At 31.6% G+C, this 24,346-nt stretch overlaps 1 protein-coding gene across 2 annotated transcripts in view; it reads left to right on the forward strand.

Annotated features, from left to right (window-relative positions):
* LOC309863291 (bifunctional heparan sulfate N-deacetylase/N-sulfotransferase 4) overlaps positions 1–24,346 on the forward strand; it is a 242,168-nt gene that overhangs the window by 31,703 nt on the left and 186,119 nt on the right. For both annotated transcript variants that reach the window (XM_082727895.1, XM_082727896.1), the window contains exon 2: positions 1,707–2,929. In XM_082727895.1, the coding sequence (XP_082584021.1) occupies positions 1,952–2,929 (978 nt within the window). In that variant the 5' untranslated portion in view covers positions 1,707–1,951. The remainder of the gene's footprint in view (positions 1–1,706; positions 2,930–24,346) is intronic.

Below are 24,346 nucleotides of genomic sequence, written 5' to 3' on the forward strand. Positions count from 1 at the left end.
GGTAGAAATTATAAAATCCCAAATTATGGTTTTGGGGGATTGTTTTAATTTTTTTCTGAAATCTAAGACATAAACAAAAGTTATTTCAAGTTATTATTGAATTTTATTTAAATTACTAGCTAAGGGGTGCCTGGGTGACTTAGTGAGTTAAAGCCTCTGCCTTAGGCTCAGGTCATGATCTCAGGGTCTTGGGACCAAGCCCTGCATTGGGCTCTCTGTTCAGTGGGGAGCCTGCGTCCTCCTCTGTCTCTCAAATAAATAAGTAAAATATTTTTAAAGATAAATAAGTAAATATATAAATAAATAAATTACCAACTAAGAAAAATGTATTTCAGAACATAAAAATATAAAACGGAAGTAGTGACACAATATTATAAAGTATAATAACTCGATTTTTTCATCATTAATTTTTAATCATTAATAACCATTAATTACACAGATTCCTTAAATTTAAAAGCAAAATACAAAAATCCATAAAGTAGTTACAATATGATACAATATATACAATATACAACTTGTTTACATTATATAATACAGGCTACTTTGATTTTTATGATGTTGTATGTCAATAATATACAGTATTATTATGTATTAAAGTATATGTATCACAGATTGAAAGTATGAACTCTTTGATTGCTTTCCACTAGTTTTACATTAGTTTGGCAAATTGGGAAATGGAAAATTCCATAAATAGTCTAAAACAGTTTTGAGGAGAATGAAGAAAAATTTTCTAGAAAGAAATTCACTAAAAATCATAGTCATCCTTCAAAAAAAAATCTAATAATGGAAAATTATATCTATTTGTGGTGAGGCCAGTTGGGGAAAGTTTTTTTTTTTAATTATATCTACATTCTTTTTCTTTTGAACTAAAGAAAGTGATAACGAAATAGAACATTCGACAGCTGGATAAAAATAATGGATAAAAATAAATTAATAAAAGTTCCACTTTAGTTCTGATTATAGGAGTAAGCCAAATTTAGGAATGTGTTTTGAGACAAACATGTCAAAGCTTTCCTTCTTATGTAGGTTCCTGACCTCTTATTAGAGGCCTCTGAGGATGGGTGTTCCCATTTTGTTCTTTCTTCCATAGTTTTTTTTGCACTTTGTTTTAAGAATAGAGGACAAATCTTATCTATTTTGGCTGTTACAGTGAAGGAGACCAAGTGCCTCCTTGTAACTTCTGAAAAGGATACATTATTGAAGGGAAAAAACTGTAGCAACTGTATACTTAAGACAAAATAATTCCCTCAGCTTGGCACTCCAGATACTGAACAGAAATAAGAACATGTTTCACTGTTCCAACTCCCACACAAATACATGATTTCCTAATTTTTTATGTAAATAATGCTTACCAGTTCTGTAGAAGCCATCTTTATGGTAATTAATGTTTGCACTAAAGCTTTCTTTCTTACCTCTCTTCTCTTTTGAGATGGCTAGTTTGAAAAATGATTTAAAAAATGTGTGTGTGTGTATACTCTTTGCCAAAATCAAATAAGATTAAGATTCTGTATTTTTTGAGGACATGAACAAATCTACTCTAATAATAAAAACTTAGACTATAAACTTCAGCCTATTACTAGTTTAGCATATTAACATACTAAAATTATCTCCAATATGTATGTTTTTTGTATATAAGCATATCTATCACATAAATACTTCTATTTCTATTTATGTCTTAGTCATTACATTTCTTTTTTTTTTTCCAGATAATGTTTAAAGGATTCTGCATCAATATTTGGTGTTGGACAAATTCAAAAACTCTTCAACTTTTGATCTCCTGCGCCATCGCCTTCCAGCTTTAACTTACTTGTGACCCCTTCAAACATTTTACATGGTTTGCAATGGTTACATGAACTTGTGGGGAGTGATATTTGCACCATCTCATACTTTATTCACTATGGCACTTTAGGAAAAGAAATTGGAATAAACTTCCAAAGCGGTATTTTAAAAAATGAATCTTATTGTGAAGCTTCGGAGAAGTTTTCGAACACTGATTGTTCTCTTAGTTACCTTTTGCTTGGTGAGCATTGTCATTTCTGCCTATTTCCTCTACTCTGGCTATAAACAGGAAATGACATTTATTGAAACCACTGCAGAAGCAGAATGTGCTGACATCAAAAGTCTACCATATCGTTCACTGGAGCTAAAAACAATTAAACCTATTGATACATCCAAAACTGATCCTACCGTCCTCCTATTTGTGGAGAGCCAATACTCTCAACTTGGTCAAGATATCATAGCTATCTTGGAATCTAGCCGATTTCAGTACCAAATGGTCATTGCCCCCGGCAAGGGGGATATACCTCCTCTTACAGATAATGGCAAAGGGAAATATATTTTAGTTATTTATGAAAATATTCTGAAGTATGTCAGCATGGACTCATGGAATCGAGAGCTTTTAGAAAAATACTGTGTGGAATACAGTGTTAGTATAATCGGTTTTCATAAAGCCAATGAGAACAGCTTACCAAGTACACAATTAAAAGGCTTTCCATTAAACCTTTTCAATAATCTAGCTCTAAAGGACTGTTTTGTCAACCCTCAGTCTCCTTTGTTGCATATTACCAAAGCCCCCAAGGTTGAGAAAGGCCCTCTTCCTGGGGAAGACTGGACTATTTTCCAATATAATCATTCAACCTACCAGCCTGTGCTTTTAACTGAATTACGGACAGAAAAATCCCTTTCATCCTCATCCAGCAAACCACTCTATGCGACGGTGATCCAGGATCTGGGACTTCATGATGGAATTCAGCGAGTTCTTTTCGGCAACAACTTAAACTTTTGGCTACATAAGCTCATCTTCATAGATGCCATTTCCTTCTTGTCAGGGAAGAGGCTGACACTGTCCTTGGACAGATATATTCTTGTGGACATTGATGATATCTTTGTTGGGAAAGAGGGAACAAGGATGAATGTCAAAGATGTAAAGGTAAGAACATTTATAAATAACATCGTAATTTTTATTTCACTAACTGTGGTATTAATAAAATATAATTTTGAATATTTTGGATTCTTAATGACACAAAATTTTCAGATGTGGTATGTTTGAGATTAATTAGGCATTAAAAAAGTTTTGAACTAAGCCTTGACTACTCCTCACACACATACCCAGATGCTTCAGAGGGGATAGAACTAAAATATCCCAAAGAACATTTGAACTTAATCTTCTTAGAGACATCTCAGGTGGAACCCTGAGAACTGTCTCCCTTATTTTAGCACATGTTGCAGTTCGTAGCAGTAAGACCAATGTAATCATAAAACTTGATCTCTCCACTGATCTCTTGGCTCTACTTTGGTTTGACAATGGTGGTTGAAATACAAGGTAGAGAAGGAACCCAGGATCTTTTGTAACTTCCAATAAGCATAGTGTTTGTTTATATGAAATGTTCGTAGATTCATAAATATAGATATGAGTAAAAATACAGTTTGTAGGGAAAGTATATTGGATTTGAACTCAGAAGTCTTCCATTATTATCTCTTTTATTAACTTATCATATTATTTGGGGTAACACAACAGTGTTAGTACTTCCAGCTATGATCAAATTGACTATATAACACATTTACCTTGCAATTGCTATTAGATAGAGGAAAAAGCCACTTGGTTAGGTAGGTAATTCTGAGAATAATTCCTTCTTTTTCCTCTTGATTCAATATTCTCATTTGTGTCTGCCTTGTCCTATATATAACTAAATTCATTCTTGGACAAATAAGTTTAGCAAACATAGAAATAGCACGCAACTTAAAATTATGAGAGAAATAAAGATTATTAAGATCATAGCATTTTTTTTTGAACTCCTGTTTTTTTAATCCCCCAAAGAAGAAACCTCAGTACTACTTCAAAATGATAGCATTTTTCTCCCTCCTAAGACCTATGACCATGAAGGTAAAATACGATTAAGACCAGCGATATCACTTTTTGAAAACATTCAAAGTACATGTGAACCAGTGAACTTCGCTTTTAATAAGCCACTGAACGAAACATCACTTGACTGGTACCCAAATATTTTATTTTGGACATTATTGTAAAGGAATTAAGTGATGCCTCTTGAGTTCTCTCTAGATCCTTTTTTTTTTTCTTACTTGTTTTGTATTTGCTATTCCTTTAATTAGTATAAATTCTAGTTTTATTTTTTATTTCAAAATCATAAAATTAAGAAGAGGTTATATACTTTAAAAGTTCTCTGAGTGATTCCTACACTGAAATCCTAAAAGGAAAGTGTTTCCTAATTTCGGTTTAACAAAACATGAATTGAAAAGGTTTCTATAACTCTAACAAATTTTTTATTTCAAATTCAGCTCTTTCACTTATTCTCAATAAAAACAAATAGCTATTCATTATTATACAATATTCCCTGATGCATTATACAATATTCACTGATGACTTCTTAAGTGACATAATCTCCAACAAAGTAATAGAATACCGAAATTTAACAAAAGCTGGAACAATGTCACAGGCAGAGAAAGGATCAGGAATGTTGTATCTGTATATGGGTATATATGTAGTTTGTATATGTATGTGCACATGTATCTTAATTACATACTGTACACACACACACACACACACACACACACACACACTCATGGACTGACTGTCACTTTGAAGAAAATACTTCTTCCTGCCCTTTTGTTACCCCTTTTGTTGCTGATTCTTCCTCAGAACTGTTTATCAAAGAGTATCAGAAACTTGATTGGATGTGAGAGCTATTACCCTTTTGGTTATTTAAAGGTCAAGAGGAAATAGTTTTCCAAGTATAAAAATTCTAGTCCCAGCCCTTGGCATTTGATTTTATTTTGACCTTATTTTTAGACTAATATGATATTGTGGAAAAAGAAAAAAATTTATTTGTAGAGAAATTCTCAATACTCCAATGTTCTTCACCTTCATATTCCTTTTCTGGTATTGTAACATTTAATCATACACTGGTAAAAATGAGGAGAGACCCATCTTCCTTCAAACTCTCCCTGAATTTACTAAAACAAGAGTATTGCATGGTAACTAAAATTTCTCTCTGTAATACTGAAATAGAAAGTAAAGGTATTCCATTCCTCAACAGAACACATATGGGAAAGCATATGGTTCATGATTGAAAATTCTTGGTTATTTACATGATTGGACTCTCCCTGGGCCACTCCCACAATTAAACCTGGAGCACATAGCTGGGAGCATTTAGCAACAAATTTAAACAGTTTTGCCTACAAAACCACTTCACTCTGTTGATAAAAAAATATATTAGCATATTTTAGCTTGAACATATTTTCCCATTTTGAGATAGAGATTCTGGATCATACTGCTAAAGAATTAACACTTTTAAGATTCAGTATTTGATACAGTGGAAAGAACACAAGTTTTTGGTTTTTTGTTTTGTTTTTTGTTTTTTATTTTTTTTATTTCAGAGAGAGAGCATAAGCAGGGGGAGGGACAGAAGGAGAAGCAGGCTCCCTGCAGGGAACCTGATGCAGGACTCGATTCCACGACCCTAGGATCATGACCCCAGCCAAAGGCAGAAAGAAGCTTAATGACTGAGCCACCCAAGCTCCCAGGGTTTTTTGTTTTTTGTTTTTAATTGAACTTGAAAACCCATATTCTTTTCACTTCATGGTTCTACCTGACCTGAGCTACCATGTATCTAGCTTCTTTCAGAAACCTACATACTTTATCTGAGTTTATCATGCCTTCCTCTAACTAAAGCCATTGAGATAGAAATCAGTAGGTTCATTTCCAAGACAAACAAAATTAAGATCAGGTATTTGCAGTAACTATCATTTAATTGTTGCCAAAATTTTATCATATATATAAAAACACAAGATATAAGAGAACAATTATTTATGTATATGATCTTCTAAAAACTAATTATATTTTAAATGATTATAAAATATGACTATCAATATAGTCAGAGAATATGGTCATGTTTTGACCTGGTAATATTTCTGTGTGGTCTTAAAGGCAATCACAAAATATTGTACATCTAAACTTCTATTAACAGGATGACCTCAGGCTTTTTAGGGTAATGTCTTGTATACTTGAATTTATTATTTACTAGTTTTGAAGACAACTCCCATTTTCTTAATGGCCTTAATTATATGTACGTAATGTTCATTCCCAATGTCATAACAGTTGAGTAATGATGCATTTTTAGGGAAAGCAAAAATAATAAAAGGCTAAACTATTTATTAAAATTTTAATTCTAAAAAACTTCTTGCAGCCCACTAATTTGATTTCTATGGAAAATACTTTACTCTTCGTTGGAACATTTGGTACAGTCATAGGTGTTTGGTAAAATTAATATGTTTTTTTATCATAGTTTCCTAAGATAGAATAAATGTTCTTTCCCAATAAGGGTTTTGAAAACATGAACATGGTGAATGTAAGCTTCCACATGGGCAAGGAAATCAGATTTATTATTGATGTTATCAATAATTTTGATGCTTTAATCAATTCCTGTTGTTACTTTGTTGGCAAAAAAACATCATTATTAGGATTTTTGTGTGTCTTTACATTTCGTAAAGAAAAGCATTTATTCATTTATTTATTAACTATCTACTGTATGTAAGACAATTTGACATTTTCTGCCTAATAAATCTAAACTTCTTATTTTAAGGTTCTATATGGTCCAGTTCAATTTATCTTCTCAATATTCATTCTTAATATTTCTCAATACATGCTGCTTGTATTAGGCTAGCTCACTGTCTCTTCCTCAGCCATAGTTAGCACATGTCTACCTTGATCTCTTTTCTCAGTCTTTGTGCCCTGACTAAAATATGTTCTCTGAATCTACCTTTATTTCAAAAGATATTTTAAGTCCTACTTCTTATGAGAAGGTGATACATGTCCTAATGACTCCAGTAGATGGGGATTTCTCTTTAAGTTGACTCCCTGAATAATCGTTAGCGTTAACTCTTACTTAGCATTCTCATGTACATGAACCAACTCCAAAATTAGACAATGAGACAGTTTTTCTCACACATGTACATATCAGAAAGAACATAACAAGGAAACTTAAACATGTTAAATTTTATTTTTTCAGTGTTCCAAGAGTCATTGTTTATGTACCACACCCAGTGCTCCATGCAATACATGCCCTCCTTAATACCCACCACCAGGCCCTCCCAAGCCCCCACCTCCCTCCCCTCCAAAAAACAATTTAAGGGTAGTTTTGAGGTTTATCTCAAAACAAGTGACATATATTTTAAGTAGGGGGCAGAACTAGAAAAAAAAAACTATGTTATAAATCTGAAATACAAAAGAAGAAGAAGAAGAAAAAGAAGAAAGAAAAGAAGGAGGAGGAAGAGGGGGAGGGGAAGGAGGAGGAGGAGGAGAAGAAGGAGGGGAGCAAACTAATTGGTTTCTTTTTTTTTCTTTTTCTTTTTTCCCTCTACATGGTGTTTTTGATGGATCTGTACCCTAGCTTAGTGTTAAAGCTTGATCCAGATAAAACGATTTAGGAATATCTTAACCTGGATATTTCCATGCACTTATTTGACTACATATTTCCTGAGTTGAAAATCATATGCCCAGAGATTTAAAGTGTAAAAGATATTGTGAAAATAGAATGACCAAAACGTGAAAGATGGGAAGTTAATAGATATAAAGGCATTTGTAGGAATTATCACATTTAACAAAGATCAGATTGCTATGAATAGGAAAGAAGAAATCTATTATAGAAGAAAATTTTAAAATCTTGATTAACCATTTCAATAAGGGTTGGAAGAGAAAAAGAAAAAAAATCTTGTGATTTCTAAAGTCATGATCTAAGAAAACAGGAACTTTCTGGTGCTATGAATATTGATATAGAAGATGAGAGGCTACACTGGTAAATGAAAAGATTAGTTTTCTAACATTTTATAATTTGAACTCAAACAGGTTATTATATCTGACAAATTAATAGGGAAACATTTTTTTTTAGAATCCTTGATATCCGAGACTGAAAGGATCACTATCAAAAATGGAGCTGAAACGTAAAAATTATATATGATAAATGGAATCCATATTTGACACTTATCAACCAGTGTAGATTTAGCAATGCAGAACCGTCCAGGCAATAGGAGTTGGATGGATGGCCTAGTCAGACAATCAAGCAAGAAGCATCTGAAAGTTTTTTGCAGTTTCTAAGTAAGTGAGCAAGACATGCAACCAGTAACAGTAGCATAACAACCAAAAAGTGGCCCAGGAAGATGGGATTAGATTTTATCAAAGATATTACACAACAGACTGAAGGTACCCAGTTCTGGGATTAGTCTGTAGGCAAAGAATGTCTTCCACCTGAGAAAAATGACATAGAAGACAGTGCCCTAATCACAGAAGAAGGGTAGCATGTGACAACATTTGACATCATGGAGTTCAGCATTGGACAGATGACAGGGAACTTGGAAGGCAAGAGCTCAGGCATAACAATAATGCTGTACAGAAGAAAGGAGCCATCAGCAAGATTTGCTGAAATTGCAGTCCTGACACTGACCTAGAATGCCTTAATCCTCAGGACTCTAAGAAAAGGACTGCACTTAGTACCTCATGGACTCCTCAGATGCCCGGGTGCAAGAATTAGGTATATGATTTGAGGGTGCTTGGTTGGTTCAAAAGATAAGCAGACAAAAGTGAATAGTGATCTCAGAAAAACTCAAACAAAACTTAAATTTTATTTCCAGGCTTGGAAGATAAATACATATAGATGTATTTAATAAAAAATTTTCTTCTTTTATTTATAAGCTCAATGTTAATGTCTCAGATTTTCTTCTGAATTTTTTCATGTGGTACTTTGACTTTGACTTTGTCAATGGAAGAAAAAACTCTCTCTTCTAAAAAAGAGATTTATTTATGGAAGTAAATATTGTCTGTACTTAAAAGGTTACCAAAGTGATATAAAAGTACACTTTTAAAAGACAAGAATGGAAAAAAAAAAAGAGAGAGAATATATATTAGTAATATCCCTTCCAAATTGGGCATTTAACTAAAAAGATTTACATTTTATTTATTAACTTCATGTAACTTAATCCAGTTATATCTTTATACAGGTGAGAAATAATTATTTCATCTATGGGCTCTGAATGTCATTTTTTATTATAGAATTTACACAAACATAAAATATTCAGTTCTTGATTTCATTAGTATAGGCAGGACATGTTCACAATTATCTGCATTACAAGGTAGAACGTAAAATATACCATGACAAAATGTGAACAATAGGAACAAAGAAGAGGAATTCTAGGAATTAGGGAAATTTCATGGAGGAGGCAGCATTTGAGTCCTCGGTCACGGTATGACATAACACTAGCAAATCTGGAGGGGGTGGTATATTCATGGTCAATGGATCAACCCAAGCTAAGATTTGGCTAAAAATATTAGATTTGGGGGAATGGTAAGTTGACTGCATTGGCTGGATGAATAAGTAAGGAAGTAAAGTAAGTGTTATTAAATGCTGAAGATACTGGTTGTGTCCATAATATAGAGCTTTCTTGCAGAAGGATACTATTTGAGTCACTGAAAATTTTAAACCAGAAAGTAATATGATCAGAATTGGGATTGAAGAAAAATGTATTGTTTGAATCAGGGACATGTTTTTTTGTTTTTTTGCTTGTTTGTTTGTTTTGTGGAGACCTCTCAAAGAACCTATTACAATTATATTATAATTATATAGAAATATATATAGGAATATATAGGAATTACGGAAATTTCATGGAGGAGGTAGCATTATATTATTATATTATATATATTATATTATTATATTATATATAATAATATATTATTATTATAGAAATAATAATTCTCACATATTTTAAAAAATGATTTATTTAGCATAGTCATATACACTAAGCATTGTGCTAATAATTTACAGGAATATCATTAAATACTCACAACAACACTAAGAGGAAATATTTTGTACATTTGTGGAATGAATAAAATGAGGCTTGGCAATATTAAGATACTCATGTAGCTAATAAGTGGCAGAGCAAACAAACCCAGACTGTCACTAATGTCTATGCTTTCTTTTAGAAAACAATGGTGTGGATTTGGGTTTGAGTCTCAGTGCCAGCAGTAACCTGTTAACTTTGGACCTACTTATTAACTTCTCCAATTCTCAGATTATAGATCTGTAACACTGGTGTAAAAAGACCCACCTCTTAGCATTATAGTGAGGTTATAATAAAATAAGACATGGTAAGTTGCTAGAACAGAGCCTGAATTCTAGGATTTACTCAATTTAGCTTGGTGGACGTTAGGATGGAAAGGGGAGAGTAGGAGAGTTTATGCAGAAGTAGAATTGACAGGACTTAGGCACATACACAAAGGAGGAACAAACAGGTGGAGATGTGATAGCATCATGGTTTTTCCTGGGTGTATGCTTTAACATATGCAGAATCTGGCAGAAGAAAAGGTGTTGGAAAATCAGGGGTTTGGTTTAAGGTCTAATGATTTAATGTATAGGGATATTCAGCAGTAGGCATTTAAAAAAGCAAGTCTGAATTTTTGGACACTGTCAGAGGTGGAAATATCATCAAGCTTAATCTTAGTGATGATCGCCAAAGGGAAATCAAGGAAGGAAAACAGGTTGAATGCATCTTTTGGATATCCTGTAATAAACCCAAGTTTATGACAAGTTACTTTCATACAGAGGAAAACTTTTTCATGTACTAAGATAGTAGCCATCTGACAGCCTCTTCATTAATTATATGGAAGAAAGCCTGAAACCTCAATAAATGCTTATTGTCCAAAGGAATAAAATTAAAGGAATGCCGCCTAACTGTAAACAGCATGGTGTTCATGCAACAGAGTAAGCACAATCATTTATCTGGAATTTGTCAATATGAATTCTTTCTCCTTCTTACTTATGACCTCGTGATTAACAAGAATTGCAATATGACCCCTTTCTAACTTGACTGTGAGGTATACCAAATGACTTTATCATAAATATCCTTGAAATGTGGAGTGATGTATAGGGTTAAATATAAAGGGAACAAGAAAGCTAGAGCCTCATTTTTAGTTATTGTGTCCAGAAATTTTATATATATATATACACATATATATATACATATATATTTAAAGATTTTATTTATTTATTTGAGAAAGAGAGAGAGAGCATGAGAGGGGAGAAGGTCAGAGGGAGAAGCAGACTCCCCATGGAGCTGGGAGCCCAATGTGGGTCTCGATTGTGGGACTCCAAGATCATGACCTGAGCCAAAGGCAGTCGCTTAACCAACTGAGCCACCCAGGTGCCCCAGAAATTACATTTTTAATGAAAGATTTTTATTTAGGTTTCATGTGATTATTTTCATATGATTATCTTGATGACAGTGTTCATTCTGAACATGTCTGCATTTTTTATTGGAACAAGGGTTTTAAAGGCATACTTTCATTTAAATCTATTTTCTGGGTATCAATTAATTATTATTTTTTTAAATTACATTTTAAAATAAGACCTCTTACTAAGTGAGGATTTTCTGCACAGAACAAAAGCTTTTTCCATACAAATTCAATTTTAATTTAAGATTGGACATTCCCTGAATTCATTTGCACTCAAAACAGGTTAAATAGTAATGGATCTAACACGAACATGAGCGCTCACTTTGGTCAGTATACAATATAGATAATTACTGAGTAGAGAACAATCTCTTGATACACCAGGGGAAGAGCACAATTAAAGTCCATGAGCTTCATTTTGCTACTTGAGATGTAGCAATTGTCTCCATGGGAAAGAGAAAATGTTAGAAAATATTTTGGTAAAAGCAAGCAGGCTAGCCACGTCTCAGCAAGGTAGAAAAACAACCCTGATTCGAGTTCTTAAATCTCATTGTTAACGCCTAAAAGCCCTGGGGATATTTATGTGGATATTTTCTGATTAGTTTTGTATATTTTGTCATTCTCTGTGATGATATAAATAGTGATTAATGCTCAGATTATAATGAGCCTCTTTTGCTAAGGCCCCCATGTTTTTGTTATGATAATCATCAAAAGATACCACAAAATGGTTTCATTTCTAAAGAATAACTAAAAAGAAAAACAAAACAAAACAAAAACTTACTCATTTTATACTACTATAGAAATACACATGTTCTGAAACAAATTATCATGTAATAAAGCATCTTGATTGTATAATCCTGAGGCAGTTAGATGATAATGATGATGATTATTATTATTACTAATACTAATACTACTATTAAGATAAGAGATTAAACTATTGAAGTAGTTATAAACATTGAATTTTATTTTCATTCAACTCAAATTTTTCATGTCTACTTTGAGCTGCGCTCTCTAGCTTTTTGCTGAGGTTGAAAATTTCCACCTGCTACTTTCTTTTTTCAAATAAATCAAATATTCTTCTGATGTGTTCCTTTATTATTATACTTTTGAAACATTTCATGCATTTTAAAGAGTGTATATGATGAATATTATTTAAAGCATGATAAGAAGAAAAATGGCTGTGTCCATACCACTTAGCTTAGGGTATAGAAAATTACCACCACCTTCCCTGTCACATACCACTTTTTCTGCTGGAGAGGTAATGTCGTGAATTTTGAGAGATACCATACATTGTGAATGTTACCATACATACAATACAAATTTTCTGCAATTTTTCCCTTTGATTCCTTAGATTCTTCTACACTGATGATTATAATTCTAGTTCGCAATACTTAATTTCTGTGTAGTATTTGTTTTTCCCAATGCTGGCTTTGTAAGACTTTTAATTTTTTTGGCTATTTGGTGGATATATAATTGTAGATGAGTTGTTATTTGCATTTCTTGATTATTTATGAGGTTGAATAACTTTTTTGTACTTAATGGCCATTTTTTTTCAAATTTTCATATTTTTAATTGTAAAACATCCGATTTCATTTCTAACTGCCTCAGTGTTGATTGCCTAAGAAAAGGATTTTCTCCTTCAATAAATACAACAGTATCATACTTGAGAAAGTTTAAATGTACAATATTTTGTTATACACTATATTAAAAATTTATCCAAGTGGCTAAAAATTACTTTATATCTTATTTTAGTTTTTCAGGATTAAATCAAGATTTGTAATGTAATAATGCTTATCAACATAATCTGTTTATTTTAATCTGAGACAGTTCTCTCACAATTTTTGCTTTCATCACATTGACTTTTTTTGTTATGACTTTATTTTTTTGAGCAGTTTTAGGTTTATAGCAAGATTGAGAGGAAGGTCCAGAGGTTTCCCATATATTCTTTGCCCCGCACATAACATAGCCTCCCCCATTATCAACATCCCCCACCAAAGTGATATATTTCGCAATTGATGAACCTACACTGACACATAATCATCCAAAATCCATAGCTTACACTAAGTCTCACTCTTGGTGTTGTATAGTCTATTATATTGGACAATTGTGTAAGGATAAGGATTCATCATAATGGTATCAAACAGAACATTTTCACTGCCTGAAAAAATCCTCTGTGCTCTACCTATTCATCTCTCCTCTCCTACTTTTTTATATATTTTGCAAAACCTGTGTGTTGTTTTCTCATTTTAACTTTGAATCATTTGTTTTTATATTGATTTTTAGTTCTTTATATAGTCTGGATTCATCCTTTGTTGATGATATGTTTCCAAATATCTTCTCCTGCATTACTACATGACTTTTCACTTCTTTAAAGGTCATTTCACTGATGAAAAATACTTAATTTTTATTGTAGTAAAGTATATCTGTGTTTTAAATACATTATGGGCGTATTTTGGTATGTATGTTTTGTCATCTCTATCTCAAGAAGTTTGTGAAATACTGACCTTATCTGTTATTTAAATGTTCTCTATAAAATAATATGAACCTAAAAGTTTCACTTGGGGATATTTGAAAATTATTAACTCTTTTAAAATTACTATTATATATTTTTTCTTTTTAAACTATCTTTATGAGTTATTTTATAATTTATATTTTTAAGAAAATTTTCCATTGTATTACCTCAATATGTCTAGTTTAAATTTGTTCACAATAAAAATTTTTTATATTTTTAATCTCTCTAGCAGGTGGTTATATCACAGTTTCATTTCTAATGTCAATTTTTTCCTCTTCTATTTTCTTGATTGATCATTTTAGCTAATTTTGTTTTCTCTTTTTTTAGTACTCTTCATTGTTCCTTTTTATTTCCCTTTCAGTGTTTGCTTTTATCCTTGTACATTCTTCCCTTGTGGAATTTTTGTTTTATTCTCTGGTTCTTTTTCTGTCTTCTTAATAAAATATATAACTAACTCATTAAGTGTTACCCTTCTTCCCCCATCTAATATAGTTTTCAGGGTCATATACTTTAAGATTACAATTTAAATAACTGTGTGTGCTTTTTAAAACTCAGTTATGAGTTTTCTCTAATTTTTATCCCATTTCTTTTTTTGACCTTTGAATCAATCATGAGTGTGTTTTCAAATTTTCCCAATATATAAAGCGTTTTAAGTATCCTCTTGAAACTGATTTCTAATTCAGTATGAACTTTATAGTGAGTGTTTGCAAATTTATTTGGAGTTGTATTATGGGGGAGTACAATGTTCCATTTTCTTTTGGTTCCTCCTACATGTGTGCTTGAAAAGCTTATATCTTCTCCAGGTTCAGAGATCTAGTTCTCATCCTTGCGTAAGATTGTTAATTGTGTTGCTCGAATCCTATGTATCCTTTCTAGATTTCTGTCTGCTGATCTGTGTATATTTTATCTGTTTGATCCGTGAGAGGCATGCCTATATCTACATTGACTATCGTAAAAACAGTATTATTGCTAATGCTTTCAATTTGTGATTTATATATTATACAGTTCTGCTTTTTTGACTTCTTAGACATTTACTATTATTATATCTTTCTGATGAATTAAAACCTTTATCATTATCATTATGAAGTGACTTCTATCATATCTGCAATATTTTTTTAACTAAGATTTTTTGTTGTTGTTGTTTAATATTATTATAGTTCCACTTTGGCGGTTTTGTTCACTAAATCATTATGCATGATTTTACTCTCAACCTTTCTATGTCTTATGGACTTAGTTGTGTCTCTGTAACAAAATATAATTTCATATTTCATTTTTTAAACTAGTGAATCTGATCTAATCTCCAGAAGGTAATAGAGATATAATATTCAAACAATAATAACTCTGACTCTTTCAAAATCAATGAATGACAACAATTTTCCAATACAGAAAGCTTCCTTACAAAAAATTTGCAGAATAAACCAAAAATAACTCCCTACCTAGATATATTATAATGACACAAAATAATACAAGACAAATTATTCTTCCTGGAAAGAAAAAAAAAAGATTAGACTGGCTGGTGACTTTTGAAAAGCAGCAATGGAAGCCAGATTTAAAATTTTCTTTTTTAGGGATGATAGCATTCTTTCTGCAAAGAAGAGAAACAGAGAGTTGGTTTTTGTTTTTTTGGTTTTTGGTTTTTTGGGTGTTTTTGGTTTAGCAACTGAATAATGGGAAGATGCTACATTCCCATCTTAAAATTCTGCTTCAAACAAATCTGATCTAAATACAAGTTGCTTGTTTTCTGGACATGAACATGTTTCACTGAAGGAAACTTGATTTAGATGGGAATAAAACTATTCTTTTTGTAGGCAAAAATAATACTTAAAACATTAATTTGAGGTAAGGATTAAATCCTGACTCTATTGGTCTTTAACTATAATTATGTGCAAGTTATTTAAGTTTATATACCACACTTTTTCTTCATTTGTAGAGTGAGGTCTATAGCATATATTCAACAGGTGTCCGTGAATATTAAATAATTTAACTGACGGACACTAAGGTACTAAGGATAGTACCTGACATTTTGTAAAAATCGGCTAATTTTCTTTTTTTGTCCCCATTTTTTAAAATTTCTTTTCAGTGTTCCAAAAGTCACTGTTTATGCACCTCGCCCAGTGCTCCATGCAATACGTGCGCTCCATAATACCCACTAGTAGGCTCACCCAACCCCCCACTCCCCTCTCCTCCAAAACCCTCAGTTTGTTTCTCAGAGTCCACAGTCTCTCATGGTTCATCTCCCCCTCCGATTTCCCCCAACTCACCTCTCTCTCCTTTACCCAATGTCCTCTGTGTTGTTCCTTATGCTCCACAAGTAAGTGAACCATATGATACTTGACTCTCTCTGTTTGACTTACTTCACTTAGCATGATCTCTTCCAGTCCTATCCATGTTGATATAAAAGTAGGGTATTCATCTTTTCTGATGGAGGCATAATACTTCATTGTATATATGGATCATATCTCCTTTACCCATTCATCAGTTGGTTCTTTCCACAGTTTGGCAACTGTGGCCATTGCTGCTATGAACATAGGGCTACAGATGACCCTTCTTCTCACTACATCTGGATCTTTGGGGTAAATATCCAGTAGTGCAATTGCAAGGTCATAGGGTAGCTCTGTTTTTAATTTCTTAAGGAATCTTCACACTGTTTTCCAAAGTGGCTGCACCAATTTGCATTCCCACCAACAGTGTAAGAAGGTTTCCCTTTCTCCACATCCTCTCCAACACATGTTGTTTACTGTCTTGTTAATTTTGGCCATTCTAAGTGGTGTAAGGTGGTATCTCAATGTGGTTTTAATTTGAATCTCCCTGATGGCTAACAATGATGAACATTTTTTCATGTGTCTGTTAGCCATTTGTATGTCTTCTTTGGAGAAAAAGTCTGTTCTTGTCCTCTGCTCATCTTTTTTCTCTCTCTTTTTTTTTTTAACATTATTTATTTATTTATTTGACAGGCAGAAATCACAAGTAGGCAGAGAGGTTGGGGGGGGGGGTGGGCAGCAGGCTCCCTGTGAGCAGAAAGCCCGATGTGGGGCTCAATCCCAAAACCCAGTGATCATGACCTGAGCTGAAGGCAGAGGCTTTACCCCAATGAGTCACCGAGGTGCCCCTCTTCTGCCCATTTTTTGACATGATAATCTGTTTTATGTGTGTTGAGTTTGAGGAGTTCTTTATAGATCTTGGATATTAGCCCTTTGTCTGTGATGTCATTTTCAAATATCTTCTCCCATTGTTTGGGTTGCCTCTTTGTTTGTTGTCTAGATAATTTTCTTGGTAATGGAGTTTGATAAAATAATTCCTGTAACTTATTGAAAAAGTTTTTTCAATAATTTTCAATAATTTGATTACTAGATTTTACTCATTCTGAGACTCACATTTAGTTTCATATTTTATCATCTCAGACATTATGGTATGTCTTTTAATTCATAGCCTTTTATATTTTATGCAGTATAGTAATGTAAACTATTTTTATTTACCTTCTTTTTTAAAAAAAATTATCACTGAAACATAGTTCACATACAATGTTATATTAGTTTCAGGTATACAACGTAGTGATTTGACAATTCTGTATGATTCAGTGCTCATCATGATAAGCCACCATCTGCCACCAAACAACGTCATTAAAATATTATTGATTAAATTCCATATGCTATACTTTTCATCTCCATTACCCATTAATTTTGTAATGAAGTTTGTACCTCTTAATCCCCTTCCCCTAGTTTTTCTTCCTCCACCTCACTTCCCTCTGGCAACCACAAGTTCATTCTCTGTTTTTAAGAATCTGTTTGCTCATTTGTTCTTTTTTTTTTTTAGATTCCACATATAAACAAATTATTTATTATTTGCTTTTGACTGATTTAACTTAGCAAAGTACCCTCTAAGTTTATCCATGTCACAAATTGCAAGATCTCATTTTTTATGTTTGAGTAATATTCCATTGTGCGTGTGTGCAAGATATATATATATATCTTATATATATATTCTTCTTTATTATCCATCCATCTATGGATGGATACTTGGGTTGCTTCCATGTCTTGGCAATTGTAAATGATGCTGCAATAAACACAGTGGTGGTATATATCTTTTCTAACTTAAACTAATTTTGTTTAAACTGAGATCATAGTTTTTTTTTTTTTTAATTTATCCACCTAATTGCTTAAAGTAAACCATATAATGAAATCTGCAAGTTGTCATTATTAGGTGTGTCACCTACTTGAACTAAAAAATAAATCTACAAAAAATTTTTGCTCTTCAGAAAGATAATATATGAAACAAATACTTCTAGTTACTTATAATAAAGTTGTGGGAAGTATATTTCTGTTATATTATAACTTTTATGATGCATTCAATGTGATTGCAAATACATATAATGAATGACAAATATATCAAGTCATAGCACTTTTAAATGAAAGTAGCATAGTACTTTTAAATGAACAAAAAAAGGTGCTCTACTCATTTAAATGTTAGAACACACAATTAAAAGTAGTTTCTGAAGTCTGTATTGCATACTTAAAACTTGCAGTCATTTATTTAACATTAGCTAATGTCAAGGCATTGATGGTATTTTAAAAATTTTAACCACTTTATTGTAAAAAGTTGTACATATTTAATGTATACAACTTGGTGAGTTTGAAGTATACCCCTATAAAACAGTCACCCCAAAAGAGGACATAAACTTATTCACTATCTACCTTCTAAATTTTGTCCCCACTTCCATTATGATTGGCATTAGTGTTAAGTCTTAGTCTTGGTGTTATGGTTGTAAGAATACTTAACATAAATTTATCCTCTTAGCAAATTTTAAATATACAATACAATATTATTATATATAAGTATTATGCTGAACTGTTGATCTGCAGATCTTATTTATCTTGTATAACTGAAATTTTGTATCCTCTGGTCAATACCATCTCATTTCTCCCTCCCCCAGCCCTTGGCAACCACCATCCTACTCTCAGCTTCTGTGAGTTTGATTACTTTAGTTTCCACATTAAGAGCAATCATACAGTATTTGTGTTTCTGGGTCTGGCTTTATTTTAGCATAATTTCCTCTAGGTCCTTTCATGTTGTTGCATAAGTCAGAATATTTTTTTAAGGCTGAATAATATTCCATTGGATGCATTACTACATTTTTCTTCATGCATTCATCTGTTGATGGATATTTAGATTGTTCTCATATCCTGGCTATTGTAAATAATGCTGCGGTTACATGTGGGAGTACAGGTATCTCTTCAAAATCCTGATTTCAATTCCTTTGGATAAATACCCAGAAGTAGGATTGCTGGATCATATGATAGTTCTGTTTTTAATTTTTTTAGGAACTTCCATACTGTTTTCCATAATGGCTATAATTTAAATAATTTTAATAACCCTTTGTTAAGCTTATAATATATACTGAGCATTAAATATTATAATAATTATAAAGAAATTTTAATCTAAGACAATGAAACAAATAGAATTTATAGAACATATGTGCAAAAATATTGCATTTACATAAAAATAAATGTTTCAGAGCTATAAAGCCAAACTTTCTTAGAATTTCTAAAAATATATATTTGAAAAGGCCAGCACAATTTGTCGACCACCCCTTCTTTTGATTTGAAAACTGAATGGATTACAATACAAGTGTTTTTTTATTTGCTTGAAAATAACTCATAAATAATATTTGGTAGAAGATATGTGATATCCAAATGCTTTATGAAATTCACACCACATATCTGCTGCATCTATTTTTCTTTTTAAGATGCAGTTAACCTAAAAGAAGGTTGCAGTGAACAAAGCACCAAATAAATATGAGTTAAAAGTAAACAGGGTTTCCTGTGTGGCTCAGTCAAGTTAAGCATTGGACTGTCATGATCTCGAATCATGGGATGAGCCCCACATCTGGCTCATGCTCTGCAGGGAGTCTGCTTGAAGAATCTCTCCCTCTGCTAGTCCCCTTCATGCACACACGTGCTTGTTCTCTCTAGAATAAGTAAATAAACAAATCTTTAAAACAAAAAGGAAATAACACTTTGCTTCCTTAAGAATATCTGTATAAGTGAAACTTACATTTGGCAAATATTGTCTTCTATCCTTGAATAATCTAACCTTTCTTCTTTTAAAATCTATTTAATTATCCATCTATATATAATGCTTATGTGCAATGTTTAATTATTCCTCAATTTATTTCACAAAGGGAATTGAACTCAATAAATAAATGGTTTTCTAAAGTCATTTTTAGTTTAAGTTATCATTTTCTATTCAATGTAATATTCCAGAATAGCCACTATATACAATAAACACTTCATATATAAGATGAAATATGTAGGGGTGCCTGGGTGGCTCAGTGGGTTAAAGCCATTACCTTCAGCTCAGGTCATGATCCCAGGGTCCTGGGATTGAGGTTCACATTAGGCTCTCTGCTCAGCAGGGAGTCTGCTTCCTCCTCTCCCTCTCTGCCTGCCTCTCTGCCTACTTGTGATCTCTGTCTGTCAAATAAATAAATTTTAAAAAAATAAATTAATTAAATAAATAAATAAAATATGTAAAAGTTACATAAGCTTTTTTACACTATTATTTTCCCAACATTGGCTTCATTTTACATATAAAGTACTCATAACTTGTAGACTATTTCACATATTTTTAATAATAGAGCAATAATCCAAAATCTTATTTCAGTTTACTCAGAAATTGTTTTTAAATACTAACTTAAAGGATGAAATTTGCTTACTTTATTCATGTATTATAGTTTCTATAATTTGCTTAATTATTTTTAAAGCTTCTCACTTTTAAAAATGCTTTATTAGACCTATAAAGAAAAAAAATAACATTTTGGGTATGTGGAAAATATTGATGTAAAATAATGTTGCTAGAGAAAAAACATGTATCATTCTTTATTATATAAATTTCCAAATACATACTATAACCCAAATAATATTTAATACATACCTAAGAGGGACCCTCACAATTTACTCCCTGTTACTCCTTATATTCAAGACAAATTTTAAACTGTATGATTTGTTTCAAATATTAAATTCCTTCCCTATTTGAATATTTTTAAATGAAATTTTAATTTCTAAATGCATAAATATTTTAAGATTAAATTTTATTTTAAAATTTCTCAGAATGACATTAGCAATTTATTTGATTGCAATTAAAGCTTTTAGGCTACTTAAGGAAGATGACCTTGACCTCTCAAAATAAAAATATTTTTTTGTATTTTCATAGTGGAAAAAAGTAGTAGTAATTTACAGTAAATACAGCAAATTGCTCTTTCAAATTGTTTTTCCAAATTGAAATGTAAGAATGTCACTGATGAGAATTGTTCGTCCTAAGGCTCATAAAACCTATTGGATTTTTTTCCCAAATGGCACAAATAAGAACCTAGTAAGCTTTGCAGAATGAAGTAGGAAGGCATTGACTAGCAATCATGTATCATTACTCTGGAATATAAGTAAATTCCACTTGAATGATTTATGCACCAGATAGCCATTTGTTACCATATTTTAATTGTCTACATAAGATATAAATAATATAGAATTTTTTATATGGTAATTATGTGGCGGTAGAAGGGGAAATATTTGAGGAAACACCAGAGACAACACTTGAAATGACAGGATTTTAGAGATGTATGGAGTTAGAGGGAATAACCCTCAAAGTAAGCCATTCCAAGTAATTCCTATAGCACAGCTTTAGGTGAGTTCGGTGAGTTCCAGGAAACTATTATAAAAGTTTTAGGATTTCTTGTGGCTTCTTGTGTGTGTTTGTAGAATTTGTTTTCCTTGGTTACTAGTAGTTAAAAAACTTGGGAAACTGGGACGCCTTCATAGCTCGGTTTATTAAATGTCTGCCAGAATTCTGCTCAGTTAACGATCCCAGGGTCCTGGGATGGAGTTCCCAGTTCTTATAAATAAAGATATATATTGATTCTATATTGTTATATACAATATATATTATATATTTGGTGGATATATATTTTAAAAATACTATAGAATCAGTATATATATTTATATATAATCATTATGATGATTGGTTGATTGGTTTGCCTGTTTTATCTCGGTTGTTGAGGGATGAAGTTATATACTTTCGACAATTACTCTTCATCACACTAGGAATAGTTTTAGTAATTTGCTGTTCAGTGCTATGTGCTATTAAGAAAAAAAGAAGTTCTTTGTTTGTGGCCTCTAAATCTAATTTTGAGTTGTGTGTGTGTGTGTGTGTGTGTTTATAACTTAAGAGCACTTTCTGTACTGTCAGCTACTAGTCTTTTCTGATTCTCTGGAACCATTTTTAAAAATAAAAAAGCACAATTAATTTTTGCTGTCTGCTAAGCTTACATGATTTACTTAAGCCTCACTTTTTACTCTACTTTAAAAAAAAAAAAGGTTTGGAGTTTCTGTGGAGTACAATTTCACTTGTAACATTGTTATTGAAAAACGGGCATTGAAAGAGATCTTGAATTAAAACAGGTTCTGAAAATGCTGCACTCAAACATTGTTGCATGCACCTTAAAACAGGAGAAACCAGTTCAAAGCTTTGTGTTCTGCTCTAGAAAAGCACATCTTAATTGCAGTGTCTTAAAATGTTAAAACAAAAACAAAAAAGAAAAGAAAAAGAAAAAATAAAGGAGAGGGGAAAGTTCAACTATGTTTTAAAATCTCAGAGCAAAATAATAAAATTTCACAGTAAACAAAAAGATTGTTTTTTATGTTGAAAAATGGACATAGATCAAATATCTTACTAGGATATCTAGCTCATCCAAACTTAAAAAGCAGTCATACAATAATTACCTTGAAAACTCCTGTTGCAATAAACCCATGATTTTAAAAATGTCAAATATATGGCATTTCCATTTGCAATGGTATTATTGAAGTTGTTTTGTTATTCAAATGAAAGTAAAGAATAAGCACTTAGGAAAATAATATACTTTAATATCATTAACATTATTCAAGCAGTTTTTAAAAAGTACTATTAGTAACAATAATGGTTCTGATGGATGGATAGCTATATAAAGATAAAATTATTTCCTATGCATAGTAAGGAGAACAGAAAAGATCCTGTGTGTGTGTGTATATGTATACATATATATATGTACATATACCCACATGGCATATACATATATAAGTTAACAGGCAAGTGCACATGTGTGTATTTGCACATACATTTATATACATAAACATATATATGCATATATGTATATATGTGTATTTACACAAATATGTAAATATACAATATGCATTGACTACTAACTTTATTATTTACTAAATTCTATACTTTTTTATGGGCTTTGCAACAGTGATTTAATCATATCATTGGCATCTTTCTAAAAGACATCAAGCAGTAGAGAAATAAGAATCACATATCTGAACACTGTCCATTCTGATATGTGTGTGCCCTGTAAGTATGTGTGCATGTGTGTATGTATATGAGTAGCTGTGTAGAAAACTTCTAGCCACAGATAACAGAACTGTATCTGTGTATCCAAATCATTCATTCAAGTATTATGCTTGAATTGATATGCTTATTAAGTCAAATAAAACAAAAACCTTGGAAAACCAAATTGAAATATTTAAATACTTAATACTAAATGTAAACTGTATACCTCTAAGCACCTGTTTTTGGAAACAAAATAATTGGATTTTCAATTTTTTGTAATTTTTGCCAGATGTTTCATAACTTTAACATAGTTTTAGTGTATTTACCAGAGTTGATTAATTTAACTGAAAGAGAAATGAAATAAGGATGTCATAATAATGAGTGAAATGAAATATTAAAGTGAAAAATTTTAACTACAAAGCAATAGGTAAAAATGTAACCCCAGTAAAAAGATGATCTTTTTTTAAACTATTACTCCATGCAAAGCATTATAATTAGTGTTCCACAGGCTTTTAAGTCAAATCTTCAAAGCAGTCTAATTCGTGGGGGCTTCTAGTACTCCATTTCATAGAAGAAGCAACAGATATGCACAGTGGTTAGATAACTTGTCCAAGGTCATATTATCAGAAGATAGCAAAATTGTTTTTTGAATTCTGGAAGTCTGGTGTCAGAGTCTTAACAGTAACAACACTGCAATACCTCTCAGTGTTGACTTTTGATCTTGAGGTTTTCCACTAATCATTATATTTGTAGATTTTATTTCTCTAAGTGTTTCTATTTGAACATATTTTTTTTGTAATCTGACTGTCCTCTTTGGAAGATGTGACTAGCAAATGGAAATTTAAGATAGGAATCAATTCATAATTTGTTCTGTTGCCAAATTTATCTTATACATTTTTTAAATATTTTATAGTGAAGCTTAAGTTAAAAATTAGGTATTATTTGTCTATTAAATTCATCCATGATAAACATTAGACTTGATAAACCATACAAATGCACATATTATATATGTATATGTGTTTGTATATCTAATAACATTCATAAAAATGATTTTTCAAAGGTCTGAATATTTGTCTCTGATAGTCATTTAAAAATTATTAATCAGCAAGTCATACCTCTTTATGTTTACTTTAAAATTTTATCTAATTCCAGTAAATATAAAAATACAGAGTATTATATGCTAATGTTCAGTTATAAATGTTAGTAATAATACAGAAACACTTCAGATTTATCTGATATCTGTC

This window comes from Mustela nivalis, assembly GCF_964662115.1.
Source record: "Mustela nivalis genome assembly, chromosome: 4".
Lineage (NCBI taxonomy): Eukaryota > Metazoa > Chordata > Mammalia > Carnivora > Mustelidae > Mustela > Mustela nivalis.